Source organism: Nycticebus coucang, chromosome X, assembly GCF_027406575.1.
Source record: "Nycticebus coucang isolate mNycCou1 chromosome X, mNycCou1.pri, whole genome shotgun sequence".
NCBI classification, from domain to species: Eukaryota; Metazoa; Chordata; class Mammalia; order Primates; family Lorisidae; genus Nycticebus; species Nycticebus coucang.
Genome location: NC_069804.1, coordinates 88639973 through 88660567, shown reverse-complemented (window position 1 = coordinate 88660567; position 20595 = coordinate 88639973). Strand labels below are relative to the sequence as shown.

At 34.5% G+C, this 20595-nt stretch overlaps 1 protein-coding gene across 10 annotated transcripts in view; it reads left to right on the top strand.

The window, feature by feature from the left end:
• The window catches only part of ATRX (ATRX chromatin remodeler), a 357519-nt gene that overhangs the window by 316861 nt on the left and 20063 nt on the right, over nucleotides 1-20595 (top strand). For all 10 annotated transcript variants that reach the window (XM_053579351.1, XM_053579357.1, XM_053579356.1 and 7 more), the window contains 2 exons: nucleotides 251-428; nucleotides 2369-2563. In XM_053579351.1, coding sequence (XP_053435326.1) covers nucleotides 251-428; nucleotides 2369-2563 — 373 coding nt within the window. The remainder of the gene's footprint in view (nucleotides 1-250; nucleotides 429-2368; nucleotides 2564-20595) is intronic.

Sequence of the window (20595 nt, the reverse complement as noted above, 5' to 3'; positions counted from 1 at the left end):
ATGATTTTTATTTCGTCTTTATTCTTAATTAAGGCTATTTCATTTTCTAGCAATAGGATTCTTTCTAGGATTATAAATTATCAACCTGATTCCTTAAAATAATGTCTTATTTTCTTCAGTAAGTAAGAAATGAATTCTCTGAACTCCTGATTGTTCAAAAAACCGCCTAAGGATCAAAAAGTCATATCATAATTGAAATATCTATAAAGCACTCATTACTAAAGCATTTATTCTATATTTTCATTTCTAGGGGGCGATTGTTTATTATTTCCACCAAAGCAGGATCTCTAGGAATTAATCTGGTAGCTGCTAATCGAGTAATTATATTTGATGCTTCTTGGAATCCATCATATGACATCCAGAGTATATTCAGAGTTTATCGCTTTGGACAAACTAAACCTGTTTATGTATATAGGTTCTTAGCTCAGGTAGGTTTATAATTTATATTCTCTTTTTGATATTGAAAGATTGCCCAAACTGATGGTATTTTAGAGGTGCGGAACATGTATGTATTACAGAGAGGTAAACGAAGTTGAAACTATCATTCCTGTATGTAAGGCAATAGAAGTCTATTTTGGTATCTCTCATGATTTTCTGTTTTGCAATTTGTCCATTTCTGTAACGTCAACCTTGTCATGTTGTGATTGTATTGCATGAATAAACAAATTTGGTATATTCTTCCTAGCTCCAGAAAGGAAAACATTTATAGTTCATCTATCCTTTCTTCATCCCTCCCTCCCTCCCTCTCTCCCTCCCTCCCTCCCTTTCTCTCTCCTTCCTTCCTTCTGTCCCTCCCTCCGTCCCTCTCTCTCTTTCTTTTTTAAATTTCAGATTGATGTGAGGGTATGAACAATTAGGTTACAATGTTTACATTTGTTAGGTAAAGTCCCTGTTGTAGATGTGTCCTGCACCCAGGTGTGCCATATACCCTTACATTGTGCCCATTAGGTAGGGGCACACCAATCCTCCTCCCTCTTCCCCCTCCCCCTAATTGAATTAAATTGAGTTTTTCTCTTGTGTGGGCATGTATTAGTTTATTTACTGACTTCATATTAGTACTGAGTACATTGAATACTTGCTTTTCCATTCTTGTGATGCTTTACTAATAAAAATATGTTTCAACTCCATCTAGGTTAATACAAAAGCTGTAAAGTCCTCATCTTTTTATGGGTGAATTAGTATTCCATGGTATACATATACCACAGTATATTAATTCACTCATGGATTGATGGGCACTTAGGTTGTTTGTACATCTTGGTGATTGTAAATTGAGCTGTGACAATCTAGTGCAAATGTTATGGTTCATTTATTAACAAAGGTAGAAAAGCCAGTAACTAAATGTAATTTGCTTGAAAAAGTCAAATGATCATTGTTTTTTTAGCGCCCACCAGGTATCCACTTAATTTGAAAAAATATGGGCAAAAATAACAGCATTATGACAAAGAATATATAATATTCTTTATATATTAAAGAATATTAATGTTTAATATATATTGAAGAATATTAACATTGTTTTCTTTAGATATAAACTTAGGTCTTATAAAACAAACTCAGATTTGAGAAAAATAAGTAAAATTAAAGACGTAGATATATTTCAAAGTAATACAAATTTATAGGATCAAATTGCCTTTTTAACTGGTATGTCTGCATTGGTAGCAGGTGCTACACCTCTCCGTCTGCCTCCAAATCTGAGACTGAGTTTTACTGATAGATCCTTTCTTACTTGATTTTCTTCAGTACCTAATATGATTGATAACTCATTGTAAACTCTTTTCTGTTATTTAAATTTAGAGCTTCTTGTCATTCTAGTGTATAATCTATAATACTTTATATTTAATATACATTTCATGTAATGTATTTATATGTATATATATGGAACTTTATATTAGTTCTCTCTCTCAAAATTATAGAAAATAAAACTTGATATAAAGGGAGTTTATAGTGAGTGTTGATAGTTTAGTATTTTATATTGAAAAAGGAATTAAACTGTCCTCTTGCATTATAACTTCAATACCCACCTAAATTTTTAATTTGTATGCCCCTTTATTTGTTTCCCCTGGTTCTCTGCCTTTTCTCCTTCTTCCACCAAGTACAGAAATAGATAAAGCAACAAATGAGTGCATTTTGGTCAGATAATATAGAATGGTTATTAGTGATTTAATTTTCTTAATGTTTTATATTAAACTATGCTAAAGTTGAAGTCTTTCATGAATTAAGCAACATTGTTCCTTAATTTTTCTTTATCTAAATATATTACCATGAATTTTTACCATTACATATTTAACAGTAACTATATTTCTCCTTGATTAAGTTTGTTTCATATTTACGAAATTTATTTATTTATACATTGTTCCTTCTTTTTATAAAGGGAACCATGGAAGATAAGATTTACGATCGACAAGTAACTAAGCAGTCACTATCTTTTCGAGTTGTTGATCAGCAACAGGTTGAGCGTCATTTTACTATGAATGAGCTTACTGAACTTTATACTTTTGAGCCAGACTTATTAGATGACCCTAATTCAGAAAAGAAGAAGAAGAGGGATACTCCCATGCTGCCAAAGGTAAACATATTTAGATTATTACCTAAAGAAAAACATGGATGAGGGAAATTTTACTACTACTATGAATAATTAATCATCTGAGTATGGCTGTATTTCAGAAATTTTTAAATAGAAAATTATATTTAACAGATTTTGTCTAGGTAATTATAAATAGAATGGACTTGATCAGTTCTCCATATAACACCATGAAAGATAGTATATTCTGTGTCAGATAGTGTATTCTGTTCAGCCTTCCATGAAAAGGTTTCTAAGTAGAGTAGAACCTTAAAGGAAATAGTGTAATTTAATAAACTATCTTCTCTTAATAAACCCCCTAGTAGAAAGCATATAGAATTTAAATAGGTCTATATAAAATTAAACTGTCTCTTCTGTAATATTCTTTTCTGTCAGAGAGCAGTTGAAAATCAGCACATAACCAACAGGTATATGAAAAGTTTTTCAGTGTCACTAATCATCTGGCAAATGCAAAATAAACCACCATGAGATATTATTTCACACTTATTATTTTTAAAAAAGACACTACGTATTGGCAAGGATATGGAGAAAAGGGAATCTTCGTACACTTTTGTTGGGAATATAAATTGGTACACCTACTATTGAAGACAGTATGGAGGTTCTTCACAAAATTAAAAATAGAACCACGATACGATCCAGGCATCTCACTTCTTGGTGTATATCCAAAGGAATTGAAATCAGGATCTTGAAGAGATATCTGAACTCCCATATTAATTGTAGTCATTATTCACAATAGTCATTATTCACAATAGACATGAAAGCAACATAAATGTCCATCAGTAGAAGAATGGATAAAGAAAATGTGGTATATAAATACAGTGGAATGTTATTCAGCTTAAGAAAAAGGAAATCCTGCCATTTGCAATAACATGCTTGAACTTGGAAGGCATTATGGTAAATGAAATAAGTCAAACACAGAAAGATAAGTATTACATAATCACATTTACTTTTTGAGATAGTCTCTCACTCTGTCTCAGGCTAAGAGTGCTGTAGCATCAGGCTAACTCATAGCCATCTCAAATTCCTGGGTTCAAGTCATCCTTCTGCTTCAGCCTCCGAAAGTACCTGGGACTATGGGCACCTGCTAAGCCTGACTGATTTTTCTGTTTTTAGTAGAGAAGATACCTTACTGTTGCTCAGGCTAGTCTTGAACTCCTAAGCTCCAGGGATTTTTCACTCCACAACCTCCCAGAGTGATAGAATAACAGGCGTGAGCCACTGTCCCCAGCCTGTGATTCTGTTTATATGAGAAATCTAAAGTATGTAAAATTCATAAAGCCAAGAGTAGAATGGTTATTTCTGGGGGATGGAAAAAATGAGAAATGAGGAGGTATTGGTCAAAGAATACAAACTTTCAGTTAGGCAAGATGAATTAATCCTAAAGATCTATTGTACAGCAAAGTGCCTATTGTCAATAATATTGTATGGTATACTAAAAATTTACTATGAGAATAGATTTATGTTAAGTGTTCTTATCACAAAATAGTAACAGGTGGTAGGAAATTTTTAGAGGCAATTGATATGTTTATGACATTGATTGTGGTGATGGTTTCATGGATATATTCTTCAAACTTATGAAGCTGAATACATTATGTATAACATTTTGTATGTCAAAATTATGGAGATGTACATCTAAATTTGAAACAATTTTTATTTAAAAACTATAATACTTAAAAGTTTTCAAAGTATTTTCATGTTACCTCAATTGATCAGTGGAATAACTTTTTGGTTGGTAAGGTAAACAATATCATCATTCCTATTCTACAAATGAAAACATGGAATCTCAGAAAGAGTAAATGACATATTCAGGGTCATAGATGGTAATTTATTTGTTGAATGAGTATTGTAATTCAGATTTTCTCACTATGAATTATGTTATTTCTGCTCTAACACATTGCCTATCAGAGAGAAATAATTCTTTATTCATCTATTTAATACTGTCTTTTTTAAAACAAGCATAGTGTTTACTTGCCTGTTCAGTTACTTCATATATATCAACACCAACATCTTTTGTATCATTTGATTAATTTTGTATGGCAAAGACATTCTTTTAAGGATTTATATATATGTTCATATTTATAATGTTAAATATAGCATAGTTTCTCTTTTCAATTTGAGAATGGTTTTATATGTAATTAAAGATTTTATATCTAATTAGATATAAAATTATAGTTTCTAAAATTATAGTTTAAACTTTGACTATTATGAGAAACAGCCCATGAGTAGTGATATTTCTGATAGAAGAAGAATATTCCAGGTAGAAAAGGGGAAATTAACTTGCATTTATTCTTTATAGGGCAAATTTCTGGTTGCAGAAAATCCATTTTATTTTGATAAGCATTTGTTGACTTTGAGAAGTATACTGTAAAGGCATACTAAGAAAAACAATATGTTGTTCAGATTATGTCCTTCAATCCAGCAGCAACTAAAAAGCAGATAGCATTTTCATTTTCAAGATGAAGAAATTGAGGGTTAGGGTGGTTAACTTACCCATGTTTACACACCATAGGGGAATCTGGCCTTCAAATTAGGTTTAAACAACTTGAAAGCATGTACTCTTAATTATGGTATTTTATTTTCCCCAACGTGGAGAGTAGAAAGATATAAGTATAAGAAACAAGACAGAGGGCCTGGAATTCCTAGGATTGAATGACATTTAGGTTCCTTTGTTTAAGTAAATTGGGATTTTTAAATATAGAATCCTTTTATAGTCAGTAATATTGTGTGATATTAACAGTTAAGAGTTTTTTTCTTTTTACAAATATTTATTGATTGATGTAGGAGAAAATTAATCATACATAAACCCCTCCCCAAAGAAATTACACATGAGGGCCATATGCCATACACATAAATAACTAAACATAATATCACATAGAAAGTGATAAAAACAGAAAAAGTTGTAGACAAAATATAGTCAGTGTAGCTCACCCCTTGTGAAGTTTAAATTCTTCAAGTTTATAGACAGCTTTAAGGTTTCTTAAAGCTTTTCTTGTGCATCTTAATTTTGACTGCAAGTCAAGTTTCAAACAAGATGTCTCTTTGGTGTGAATATGTTTCTTTGGTGTGAAGGATGCCTCTGGCATTCAAAACAAGATGTTGGTTTGGTGCTAATGATGAAATGCTTCTAGGCATGTTATTTTTACAAGCAAAAACTTGATTACACATGTTACTGTTATGTAACCTGACTTGAGTCTGTAAGCATCACGTGCTTTCTTCTCGATATTTTTCACAGTTGTGCCTGAAATAATTTGTACAAATGATGGGAACTGAAATCACTTTGGGTAAATTATTTTGGTTAGTAAAACACCAAAGAACATCCAGTAGGTGTGCTGTGTATCATAACAGTTCTTGTGATTGCTGCACTCCTCAATTGGCGCATTTCATTTCTGAGCACTCTGTAGTTAAAGGGTTATTTATCTCAAGAAACTGAGGTTTAGAGAGTTCATAATTACCCATGAATACATCACCAATAAGTGTTAGACCTAGACTCTGAACCCAGTAGTTTTCAAATTATGTTCCAAGGAATCCAAGAGATCTACACAGAGATGCTTAAGGGACATTACCATATGGTGAGTACAGAGAGGCTAGTACAAGTACAGAGAGGCTAGGCAAGGAGTACATCAAGCTCCACATCATATTTCATTCAGAGTCTCTATTCTTTTTTTTCTTTTTATGCTGATATATTAGAGTTCAACATAAAATTTAAAAAGAGGGTGTATCTGCTTAGAAATAGTCCGTAAAACACTGTATCATGTTGCCTTTCTGTCACAGTAGCTAAAACTGTGAGGGATCTAAAAAGGAAGTATAATAAGATGTGTATGAGATTTACCCAAAGGAACTGATAGTATAGTTGGGGAGAGAAAAGTAACATTCTTAAAAATGAAAGAATGAAGCGCTGTTGAGATGGGTACTGAGTATGTTTGCTATAATAGAAAGGGGAGGGCGGAGCATTCAGACACAATTTTGATGGGAAAAAAATAAGACTAGTTGGCCTATAAAAGGTGGTTAGTATTTAATTGGATAAAGGGAAAAAAGAAATTTGAGGGATTAAACAGGTAAAGGAACAGAGGTATTTTTGTGTATCAGTCTTAAGGAATGATGAAATTGGCCAGATGAAGAGTTGGGGTGGGATAAGTAGGAAAGCCACAAAAAGGAAATGGAAGAGGCATTAGGCTTTAAAATAGTATTTATTATAAGTTCTTGAATGGGGATGTTGTACAAAGAATGTGGACTTTTGGAAAATTAGCCTGGCAGTTAAATCCAAGATAAAGATATATAGTAGAGTGATGATTGTGGAGTAGATCAGACATTTCAAGAAAATAAATAGTAGAACTCAATGACTGATGATGGACTGTAGCTTTTAAAAGGTTAGGCAGTGAAAATTTTTAATCTAAGTAGTGAAACTTATTTATTTATTAATTGATTTAAAACTTTTTGGGGTACCTTTTATGTGCTAATTATTATGCTGGTCACTAAGAATACATTGATAAATAAAAAGTGAAGGATCCTATAAATAGAAATCTGTGCAGGCACCAAGGGAAGAATGTTCATTTTTTTCTTAGAAAAGTTAGGGTTGGGGACTTGATATTAGGAGGGCTTGAACAAATATTGAAAATAGAAAGTAGCTATTTCCATTGCTGGGAGCGCAAAAGGGCAGAAAGCTCTTCAGGAGGGAAAGCAGATAAAAAGAACACATGCATAACACAGTTTGAGGAGCCTCAAGCAGTTTAAATTAAATAAGTAGATAATGGTAGAGTAAGGGCCGATATAGGAAAAGGTGAAAGACAGTAAAGGTAGTTGGGAATCAGGTCACAGAAATTATAGAGTTTGCACTTTGTCTTATAGATTCTGGGATCTGTTTAATGATTTTAAGTAACAGACTGACAACAGATTTTCATTTTAGAAAAATCATTTTGTGTATCATTGTGGAAGATAGATTGGGGAAAAGAGAATGGATATGAAGCTACTTGCTAGGACAATATTTCTAATGATCTACTCTGGAAGGCTGAGGCAGGTAGATGCTCGAGTACAGGGGTTGAGACCAGCCTGAGAAAGAGCATGACCCCGTCTCTACTAAAAATAGAAAAACTAGCTGGGCGTAGTGGCACATACGTGGTCCTAGCTAATCAGGAGGCTGAAGCAAGAAGATTGCTGAAGCCCAAGAGTTTGAGATTGCTGTGAGCTTGTCATGCCATGGTATTCTACCCGGGGTTACAGAGTGAGACTCTATCTCAAAAAAAAAGTAAAATAAAATGATGCATCTGGGAGAGGTAATGTAGGCCTGAAGTGAGATAGTAACAATGAGGACAGAGAAGTACCAGGCACAGAATAGGTACTCAATAAGTGTTAACTTTGTTGCCTGAGTTTATATGTAAAATTTCATTTAACTTTGATGCTACTGTAAATAGAATTTGAAAATTGGTTCCCTGAAATGGGTCCAAGTAGGTGTTTTGATATTTGTGGTGAGGAATTTCTTTATATTTTTATTAAAGATAATTCCAAGTTGCTTTCTATTATTATAGTACAATTACAAACACCTTCTTATCCATAATTTTTTAAGATGAAAGGCTGCTAAAAATGGTACATTTTCATCTCCCTCTATTGGTATTATCTAAATAGTGATTACATTGCATGCCTTTTATGAGTTACTTTTTCTTTGTACTGTGATAATCCTGAAAGCACTTATTTTCAACCTACTTAATAATGTGATTACTTTAGTTCTTTCTTCCTCATCACTACTTCTTTAAGTCATTATTTTATAATTCCTACTCCTGCATTTACATTCTTATTTAGTGTTTTACTTTTCTACTTCTTTTTTTTTTTAGAGACAGAGTCTCACTATGCCCCCCTTGGTAGAGTTCTCTGGCGTCATAGCTCATAGCAACCTCAAACTCCTGGGCTTAAGCGATTATCTTCCCACAGCCTCCCAAGTAGCTGGGACTACAGGCACCCGCCACAATGTCCAACTATTTTTTTGGTGCAGTTGTCATTGCTGTTTAGCAGGCCCTGCTGGGATGGAACTCACCAGCTTGGGTGTATGTGGCCAGCACCCTACCCACTGAGCTATGGGCACCGCCTACTTCTCTACTTCTAATTTGTTTTAATATCTCACACTTACTTTATTAGTCACTTGACTATTTTTCTTTTTTCTCTTTATTTTTGCAGCTCTTTGTTAAAGGCAAGAACCACACTCTTAGGGCTGGGAGCCGTGGCTCGCACCTGTAATCCTAGCCCTTTGGGAGGCCGAGGCAGGTGGATTGCCTGAGCTCACAGGTTCGAGACCAGTCTGAGCCAGAGCTAGACTTTATCTCTTAAAAATAGCTGGATATAGTGGGGGGGCACTTGTAGTCCCAGCTACTCGGGAGGCTGAGGCAAGAGGATTGCTCAAGCCCAAGAGTTTGAGGTTGCTGTGAACTATGATGCCATGGCATTCTACCAAGGAAGGTGATAAAGTGAGACTTCATCTCCAAAAAAAAGGAAAAAAAAAAAGAACTACATTCTTTGCTCCTCTTTTATCAGTAGTGAATAATAGAATGCTGGGCACTTTTATCTGGTCTATTTTGAAATTCTATAATTACCTCTATAGTGATGTTTAACTGAACTTTTATTGTCTCTGAATGATCCATATATCACTGAAAAGCAATGCTAGAATCATACTTACTTTGCAGGCAGTAAAATTGAAATGGAGGGTGATTAGTCTGTCACAGTTGGCTTATAAAAGGAAGAGAATTGGAGCTTTAATTTGTGTCTTTGCAAGAAGATCACTTGACTCCAGGAGTTTGAGACCAGCCTGGGTAACATGTGAGACCCCTTCTCTACAAAGTTTTTTTTTTTAATTATCCAGCATGATGACATGCATGTATAGTTCTAGCTACTCAAGAAGTTAAGCCAAAAAGATCACTTAACCAGGAGTTTGAGGTTACAGTGAGCTGTGATTACACCACTGCAGTCCAGCCTAGATGACAGATTGAGAATGTCTCTATAAAAAAAAAAAACAAGAAAGAAAGAAAAGTTACCCAGCTAATAAGTGGTATAGTATACATTTGAACTAAGTGCTACGACTTCAGACCCCATACTCTTAACCACTATACTATACTGTGCTGACGTTAGTGGTTTATATTATTAAACTTATAGAAGAAGTAAATTGAGACTCAGCTTTGATGTGCCTTCACACTTTTCTTCTTCCTCCTCCTTTTTTCCTCCCCCCATCCTCTGCTTCCTCCTTCTCCTTCCCCTCTTCTCTCCTAGGTATTTTTTTTTTTTTTGCTTTTAGCTTGTATATCTTTCATCTTTGCTTTTGCATTCCTATTTCTTAATCCTTTTCTACTCTCTTCTGAAAGAGTACCCCAGTCTGATCTTCTAATTCACTAAGTTATCTAACTGTACTACTACTGCTGTTTATCCTTACTTCAACTGTTATTTTTTATCTCCAGTATTTCATTTTGACTCTTTTAAAAATATTTTTGTTTGATTTTCATGTAGGTAATATCTTCTCTTATACAATAAGTTTCAATAACTCTACTTCAGATGGCATATAATGCCAGTTGTCACCCCAGGGTTCTCTGTGCATATGCATGTACATATGTACTTGTGTGTATAAGTTTTCTGGAATTCATATTTCCTTTAACCTTTTACAGTTTTTGCAGAGTTGGTTTTGAGGGAGGGAGCCAGTAGCCATGCTGGTTCATCAAATAATTTTGTTCGTATTATGGGAGTAATAATAGTATGTGCTTCATAGAGTTATTATGAAAATTAAATGTTCCATGTGAAGTTCTTAGAACAGTGCTGACATGTAACCATACATTTAATTTCACTTTTACAAATTCTATATAAGCATGACTTAGACTTACATCCTAGCCATAGAATAATTTTTTTTTAAGACAGAATCCCACTTTGTCACTCACAGCAACCTCAAACTTTTGGGTCCAAGTGATCCTCTTGCCTCAGCCTCCCAAGTAGCTGGTACTACAGATGCCTGCCACAATGCCTGGTTATGTTTAGAAACAGGGTCTCCCTCTAGTGCAGGCTGGTCTCTAACTCCTGAACTCAGGCAATCACCTGCCTTGGCCTCCTAGAGTATTAGGATTAGAGGCATGAGACACTCCTCCTGGCCTTAGAATACTGTTTTGTTACGCTAAAATGTAGAGCTAACCGGAGGAGAAAAGGGTACTGACCTTCCTTTTTTAAGAGTTTGACCTGTCCCAGGATTCTGTTATACAGGGTGACCGTAAAGTTCGTATGGAAGTTTAAATTGTACACTATGTCAAATTGCACACAAACTTTATGGCCACCCTGTATATGCTAATGTTTTCTGTCTCCCTTATTATAAAGAAAATCTGGAAAATAAAGATTGGTTAATTTTGAAAAAAATTCCTATTATGAAAATTTTCAACCTAGAAAAATATGGATACTCATATACTCTGGATTTAGCAATTATTAATGTTTTGCCACATTTGCCTTATCTATTTTCTTGAAATATTTTAAGTTACAAACATTACGGTGTTTCACTTGTAAATACTTTACAATATGTCTCTAAAATAGTAAGATGTTTCTTATATAATCACAGTACCATAAAATGTATTACTTCTTTCTAAATTTCAGAATATTATAGGGGTACATACATTTTGGTTACATAACTTGCATTCATACATTTTATTTTAAGTCAAAGTTAAAAATGTGCCCTTCATCCAGAATATGTGCATTGTACACATCAGGTGTAAATTTACTCTACCCCTTTCCCCCACCTGCTTGATTTTTGTTGATTTTTACTTCCGTATGTACATGTAAGTGTTGATTGACTAGTTCCAACTTAGTATTAAGCACATATAGTGTTTGTTTTTCCATTCTTGTGATATTTAGAATGGTCTCCAGTTTCATCCAGGTTGTTTTAAAAGATAGTAGATCACCACTTTTTATGGTTAAGTAGTAGTCCATGGTTATACATATGCTACGTTTTATTAATCCATGTATTGATGGGTACTTGGGTTGTTGCCACATCTTTGCAGTTGTTCATTGTGCTGCTCTAAACATTTGAGTGCAAGTGTATTTTTGATAAAACATCTTTTTTTCCTTTGGGTAAATACCTACTAGTGGGATTGCTGAATCAAAAAGTAGGTGTACTTTTGGTTCTTTGAGGTGTATCTCCATACTACTTTCTATAGAGATTGCACTAATTTGTAGTCCCACCAACAGTGAATGAGTGTTCCTTTCTCTTCATATCCATGGTAGTGTCTTCTGTTTGGGGACTTCTTGACATTCTCACGGAGTTAAAGTAATATCTGACTGTAGTTTTGATTTCTCTAACAATTACCTAATTACCTAACAATCTCTTAATAGCACTTTGATATTCAAATTATCTCAGTTGTCCCCAAAATTTTTTTTTTTTTTTGTAGAGACAGAGTCTCACTGTACTGCCCTCAGGTAGAATGCCGTGGCGTTACATGGCTCACAGCAACCTCTAACTCTTGGGCTTACCCGATTCTCTTGCCTCAGCCTCCCGAGCAGCTGGGGCTACAGGCGCCCACCACAGCGCCCAGCTATTTTTTTGTTGCAGTGTGGCCGGGGCTGGGTTTGAACCCGCCACCCTCGGCATATGAGGCCGTTGCCCTATTCACTGAGCCACAGGCGCCGCCCCCAAAATTTCTTTATATCTACATTGTTCACATAAATATCCACTCAAGATGCACATATTGCATTTGTTTGACTCTCTTAGTTATGCCTTTTTTAATTTAATGCAGTAACTTCTTCCTACATTCTGGATTTGTTTACTTCCTGATGCTATTTTAAATTTATTCTTCTATCTCTGATATATTCTGTAAACTGGAAATGAGAAGTTAGATCTAAAGACGATTCAATTTATGTCAGATATTTTGGGCAAGAATGTTTCACAGATGTGTAAAAATTAATATATTTTTAAAAAACAGAACAAGGCAAGATATGAGGAAAAAACAGTAATATACTGGGTGTCCATAAAGTTCATGTGCGATTTAAAGTAGTTTTAAATTTTAAATTGCACATGAACTTTTTAGATACTTTGTATATTGAGTGCTTATACTACATGCCTTTAAATATATTATTACATATAATCCTTACAATAACTCTGTGAGCCATAGGTAGTATTATCTATTTGTAGTAAGGTATCACCCAACTATTAAGCAAAGTTAACATTCATAATGACAAGAAGAAAAAAATCAAACAAGGCTCTTTATCTTTACATAAATGTAAGGCTGGGATTTTTTTTGGGGGGGGTGGGGGTTTGGGGGTTGTTTTTGTTTTTTTGAGACAGAGTCTCACTTTGTTGCCATGGCTAGAGTCCAGTGGAGTCATTATAGTTCAAATTCCTGAGCTCAAGGGATCCTCCTTCCTTATCAGGAATTTGTTTATATTTATGAGGTACAATTGTAATTTTGTTACATGCATAGATTGAGTAGTAGTGAAGTGAGGGCTTTTAATGTATACATTACCCTAACAATGGACGTTGTACCCATTAAGTAATTTCTCATCATCCACAGCCCTTCCACCCTACATTCCTCCAAGTGTTCATTGCATTGCACACTGTATGTCCATGTATACCCATTATTAAGCTCCCACTTACAAGTCAGAACATATAGTATTTTTCTTTCTGTGTCTGAGTTGTTTCATTTAAGACAGTGGCCTCCAGTTCCATCCACATTGCTGCAGAAGACGTGATTTCATTCTTTTTTATGGCTGAGTACTATTCTGTTGTATACTACTACTGGATATACATTGTATATCCAGTTATTCATTGATGGACGTTTAAATTTGTTCCATGTCTACTATATCTTTACTGTTGCGAATAGTGCTGCAATAATTATATGCATGCAGATATCAAGTATCTTTTTGATATAGGATTTATTTTCCTTTGTGTAGATTCATGATAGTGGGATTGCTGGATTGAATGATAGTGCTATTTTTAGTTCTTAGAGAAACATCTGTATTGTTTTCCATAGAGGTTGTGCTAAGGTACATTCCCACCAACTGTGTTCCCTTTTCTCCACATTCTTGCCAACAACTGTTAGTTTTTGTCTTTTTAATAATAGCCATTCTGACTGGGGTAAAATGATACCTCATTGTGGTTTTAATTTGAGTTTCTCTGATGATTAGTGATGTTAAACATTTTTGTATATGTTTTTTTGCCATTTGTCATCTTTTTGAAAATGTCTACTTGGGTCCTTGGTGGGATTTTTTTTTTTTTTTAAGTTGTTGGAGTTCCTTATAAATTCTGAATATTAGTCTCTTGTCAGAAGCGTGATTTCCATATATTTTCTCCATTATGTAGGTTGTTTGGTAACTCTGTTGATTATATGTTTTGCTGTTCAGAAGCTTTTTAGTTTAATTGAACCTATTTGTCTATTTTTATTTGTGATACCTGTGCTTTTAAAGTCTTAGTTGTGAATTTTGTCCCTAGACAGAAGTTTTCCCTAGAGTTTCTGTTAGTATTTTTTTTTTTTTTTGAGACAGACTCTCAAGCTGTTGCCCTGGGTAGAGTGCCGTGGTGTCATAGCTCACAGCCACCTCAAACTCTTGGGCTTAAGCGATTCTTTTGCATCAGCCTCCTAAGTAGCTGGGACCACAGGCACCTACCACAATGCCTGGCTATTGTTTTTTGTTGTTGTTGTTGCGGTTTGTCAGTGTTGTTTTAGCTGCCCCACTAGCCTCGATGTATGTGGACAGCGCCCTACCCACTGAGCTACGGGTGCCACCTCTGTTAGTATTCTTATAGTTTCAGGTCTTAAGTCTTTAATCCATGTCTTTTTTAATTTTTGTATATGGTGAGAGATAAGGGGTCGCTTTATCTTTCTGCATAGGGCAGCCCAGTTTTTCTTGATCAGTTAATCTACTGAAAAAGGCTTGTGATCCTTTCCCCAGTATATGTTCTTGTCCACTTTGTTGAAGATTAGTTGGCTGTAGATAATGTGGGTTAAACATAAGAATTTTTAACAAATCATTTCCTGTCTGTGCCTCAGTCTCTGATAAAATGAGAGTAACAAATCAACTTATTTCTAGAGTCCTTTATAGTTCCAAAATTATCTGAAACCTCAACGTTATCATGTTTTTCATTTTAGATAATGAGAGGTGTCCTTTATATATAAGACAAAATTTTATAAATATTTATATACATTCTTTTGACAAGTAATAACTGACTGTTTTTTTTATGACAGTCACATATCTAGGATTTTCTTGGACAATTCCTATATCAGATAATTTATTCTGTTAAACATCACTTGAATTTTTTATTAGGAAAACTTGGTTAAGGTGTTAATTGCCTCTCTCTGTATGGAAATACATTGTTGGCGTTTTTTAAAACTTTTTTAAGAGACATGAGTCTCACTGTGTTGCCCAGGCTGGACTCCCAACTCCTGAGCTCAGCCTCCCAGGTAGTTGGGAGTACAGATGCATACAGCTCCTAGCTCTGTCTTTTTTTTTGAAGTTTTTTTTTTTTTTTATTAAATCATAACTATATACATTTTTTTTTTTTTAAGGTGAGGGTCTGCTTTAGCACCTTTAGAAAAGGTGTTGGAAAAAGAGAAGTAATACCATTAAAGTTCTCCAAGAGACCAAGAGAAGAAGAAATTTTGGTGAAGAAGAAAGTAGTTAAATTTTGCCAAATGTTACTGATGGGTATGAGATAGGATCATGTGTGACAATTGACCATTAGATTTAGCAATGCAGAGGCCATTAGTAAATCAGGCCCTGTGCTAATAATTACTTTGTGTGTAATGTTTAATCTCCACAATTATTCTGTGAAGTAGATAATTTTATAGGTTCATTTTATAGGACAAGAGACAGATTTAGCAAGGGAACTTGCTCAAGGACATAGGACTTATAAGTGGTAAAACTAGGATTTAAATCCTCTTAAGACTCTAGCTCTGCATAGCCACTAGCTCCATATAGCTATTTACATTAAAAATTCAGTTCTCAGTCACATTAGTCACATTTCAAGTGCTTAGTACCCACATGTTTCTTGTAGCTACCATGTTGAATAGTGTAGACATAAGATTTCTCCATCATTGCAAAGAATACTATGGATAGCAGTACTCTAGAGCTTGTGATCTCACTCACTATACGTGTTGCTTGTAGCTACCATGTTGAATAGTACAAACCTAAGACATTTCCATCATTGCAAAGAGTACTATGGGTAGCAGTACTCTAGAGCTTATGATCTTAATCACTATACATAGGGTTCCCAGTTACAAAGTTATCATCTTTATATACGTGTGTGTGAAATTCATTTAAATCTTGCCATTAAACTTTCCTTTGAAATTCAAATTGCTGACATGTGTATTCTTTTTATCAAATAAGTTGATTCTAGCAACATTATATTGGTGTTGGTAGTTGAAGCAGTATGATCATGAAATTGTCTACAAGGTGTGACAATTAAGTTGGCAAACTCACCCTAGAAAAAATGCTATATACCTCATTGCTGAATATCATTATGCTCACCTTTGTAGTACTCAGCTATGTGCTGATGGCAGCACCTCGTCCACCCTTCAAAACACTTTTGGAACTCTCATTCTGAAATGTCCATGAGAGTGATCGTTGTATTACCCTTGATGTCCTGAATGTCATCAAAATATCTTCCTTTCAGTATTTCCTTTATCTTCGGGTAAAGAAAAAGGTCACTGGGGGACAGATCAGGTGTGTTCTAATACTGTTATTTGTTTACTGCCTGAAAACTCCCTCACAGATAGTGCTTTGTGAGCTGGTACATTGTTGTGTGCAAGAGCCATGAGTTATGGCTAATTCTAAGACTTTGATTCAAGGCCAGGCACGGTGGCTCGCACCAGTGATCCTAGCACTCTGAGAGGCTGAGGTGGGCAGATTGAGCTCAGCAGTTCAGGATTAGCCTGAGCAAGGGTGAGACCCCATCTCTACTAAAATAGAAAAAATTAGCTGGATGTTGTGGTAGGTGCCTGTAGTCTCAGCTGCTTGGGAAGCTGAGGCATGAAGATTGCTTGAGCCCAGGAGTTTGAGGTAGCTGTGAGCTATGATAACAACACAGCACTTAACCCCCAGAGCAACAGAGTGAGACTGTGACTGTCTGGAAAAAAAAAAAAAGATTTTCAGTTAAGGTTTTCCTATTTCTCTCTCAATGTTTACTTGGTCTGTTGTGCTTCTCACAGTCAGCTGACAATTTTGATTCACAGTTTGACAAATTTTTATACTGTTTTTATTAGTTTTGATTATTACTGGCCACCCTGATCTCTCTTCATTAGTGATGCTTTCTTTCCCTTCAGAAAAACATTTAATCCATTTGTACACTGCTGTTTTCTTCATGGCATTATCCCTATAAACTTGGACTAATGTGTCACTGGTTTCACTTTCACTCATGCCAAGTTTAACAAGAAATTTACGAATGTTTGTTTGTTGCTCTAATTCAGTCTGTGACATTCTCACAATGACACACAAAAACAACAATAATGAATGCCTTTCAATAAGACAGTGCCACACATCGACAAGAACACAGCTGTGAGACACTGACATACCAAAGTTGTAAAACCTTACTGAGTTGTTTATACAGTGCTGCCAACATAAGCGCATGGTGGCAAATTTATGAACTTAATTATCAGACCTCATAAAGAGAAACTTGTGAAGCAAGACTATAATATGTCTTTTCACTTTTTTCCATTTTCATTTATAGGTATTTAGAGGAAGTAACTAACATGTTGGAATAATAACAATCCTGAATTAATATAGGTATTTGAGTGTCACAGTATCTTGATATTGATATTCTAAAATGGTATTATTCTATTGGTTAGATTGACTGATTTGAATGTAAGTCTCTTAACACTTGGGGTAGGAGCAGCAAGAAATTGAAGCTGTGATACTTTTAGGGGTGTAAGTAGTTGAATACCTCACTTTTGTCTCTTTAATAACTAGTGTTTGTATATCAAGCTTTTTACATCAGATTTATTAAGTTGGACCCTTCACAGAATATTAATTGCAGGAGATATTTATCAACATAAGAATTACAAGATGTGATCTTATTTATAGCATTTGTATTATTTCTTTTAATGTTTTCTGTCATTAAGCTATAATGTGAAAGCCAGGGGTATTGGCGCATGCCTGTATTTCTGGCTGCTGAGGAAGTTGAAGCCGTAGGATCACTTGAGCCCAAGAGTTTGAGGCTGTCTTGTATGCTGCTTGTGCCTTTGAATAGCCACTGCACTCTAACTTGGGCAACATAACAAGACCCCACCTCTTTTTCAAAAGGGTATATTTTGAAATGAAAGGGTATATTTAGCATTTCAAAATAATTTCTTTTCTGTTTCATATGCATTTCATATGCTGCAAAGCTGCAGCCTCTAGAAAGTCACTACAGTCATATAAAATCTAGACTGGTGACATTCTACTTCATTGTGGCATGTGTAATAATTGTCGCATGGCAATTGGATAACCAATTTTTAAAGGTTAAGTGCTAAATAAATATAGTATCTAATTCTTAAATTGTAAATTGAGGAGAAAACATTCTTATCAAAGAAGGCTTTTACTCTCCACCCAACTTAGTTTGACAAGCCTGCCTTTTCTTTCATTGAAAGTGACAAGCTTAGTAGTTGTCGCTGCCTTATTCACACCAACAATTTGGGAAACTGGATACCTTTATAAATGCTATTGGTGAATGTTATATACTCTTGACCCAAAAATCTGATATAAGGTGTTGTGTGAACTTCGTTCAGTATACTGTCTAGTAGCACATCAAATACACTGCATATTTTTCCAGTATATTTGGGAAAAACTGGCTTAAAATATGAAAGTAGAAGTTTTTTGACTGGAAATATTAAATATCATTACTAAGAATCTAGATATTTAAAATAAAAGGAATTTTTGTATTATTTTCAGTGGATCATGCGGCAGTTAAATATTCTAGTTATTTTATTTCCAGATACTATAAAACTCCAATTCAAAGTGATAGCAAGCAAAGTATTTTTGAAATGTGGCAAACATTAAAATTAAATGTTTAATTTGTCATTAATTTTGATTTATTAATTGAACTAGTCATTTATAAAGCATAAACTAATTTTGATTGTTAGCTGGAATATACACCATGCTTTTCCCAGCTTATAAAACTTTCACTTATTTAAGGGAGAATAAAGTTTAGACAAAGAATTAAAGGTACACATTAGTATGTGATTTAGACCTCATTTTGAAGACTGTTGACTCAATGATTATAGATTCTGTTCTAGTGTTGTTTTCCATGATAGTGTTATAATAGCAACTAATATAAATGCATACTTTAAGAGGGAAAAAAAATTCTCCACTGGTTGTGTTGTGTATTAGGATGAAAATTTTCTTTATTAACTTTTAAAACTCGCCGTGGATTTTGCAAAACTGTTTTTCCCAAAGAAATAATCTGACGATTCTGTTACAAACACTTTTTACTATTAATTTTATCACTTGTTTCTTATGTTGATAGTATGGTGCCAGTAATTTAAAAGGAGATGTAGAAACAGCTTGTATCAGAAATCCTGTATCTTCTTTCTCTTATTTGTGTCTTACACAGCACTCTGGAGGATAGAAAGATTTCTGACTTCCTGCTTCTGAACCCTCTAAATGATTCTTTAATAAAGCAGTTAACTTATTTGCATTGTCTTTTCTTTGTAAAAATGAAGATTATGGAAAGCATAAGTCTAAGTCTAAGCATTGTCTAAGTTTTGAATATTATTGCCATAATAATTGTATGAACAAGTGATTTAAATAAATTAAATTTATACATTAACCTTTTGTTTCAGATTTGGTAATAATTAAAAACTGAGAGTAGTTTTAATAAACTCATAAGGGAATGATTAAATAGATGATAAAGTATATCTATATAATGCAAGGACTGTGCAGCCGTTAAAAATAATGAAGGTTTGTATTTGTTATGTCCATGGAAAGATATTAAGGGAGAAAAGTAAGTTTCAAAACCATAATCCCATTTTTATGCAAAGAAATTTGTGTGTATGAATATGTGGAGGATTGGTATTATTTTTGTGGTTTTGTTCTTTGAAAAAGTGGAATATAGTAGTCAGTAAAAGCAATATGAGCACCTTTTTCATTTGATGGAGAAAGGAGATAGTTTTAGGGAAAGGGTTCAAAACTTTTTTTTTTTTTTTTAGACAGAGTCTCACTCTGTTGCCCCGGGTAAAGTGCTGTAATGTCATAGCTCACAGCAGCCTCAAACTCTTGGGCTCAGTTGATCCTCTTGCCTCAGCCTCCCAAGTAGCTGGAACTATAGGAGCCCACCACAACACCCAGCTAATTTTTCTACTTTTAGTAGAGGTAGAGTCTCGCTCTTGTTCAGGATGGTCCTGAAGTCCTGAGCTCAAGGGATCCACCCTCCTCAGCCTCCCAGAGGGCTAGGATTATAGGCGTGAGCCACCGTGCCTGTCCAAAACTTTTTGAATGAGAGAAAACAAAGTCGCATGCACTCCTTTGATTTATTGGCATTTCAGTTGACCATAGATCAAAGAGAAAGTTATTGTATGCACAGAGGCTTAACCTCCACCATAACCTGATGATATATATGTTTAACTGTGATAGGATTATCTGGAATTGGTGGAGAATAGATATCAGATGGTTTTAGAAGTGGAGTTTCCCAAAATGAATATCTCCTGAAGATGAAAATGGTACATGTCAGCTTTAGTATAAACATAAACTGGCCTTCCACAAATTTGTCTCTGAGAATTGTCTTCATTTCAGGTTTTATATTTTCTTTTATTAAATTAACATGTCCTTGTTTGAAAAAATAATTCCAGAAGTACATAAATGTTAAAAGTGAAAAAATATAGACCAACTTAGGTTCCTCCCTCTCATGGAATCTGTCAGTGGATTATCTTTTTTATCTAAGAGAATAGATGTGTGAGGAAACAAGAAAACAGACATTCTTTGTAGTGTGGTAGAGTAATCACTAGGTAGGAGTCAGGAAATTTAGTTTCTAGTCCTGGGTAGTCCTTAACTGTGTAATTGGAAGAAGTTACTTTGCTTCTCTGCTCCTCAATTTCTGCTAAATCCAAGAT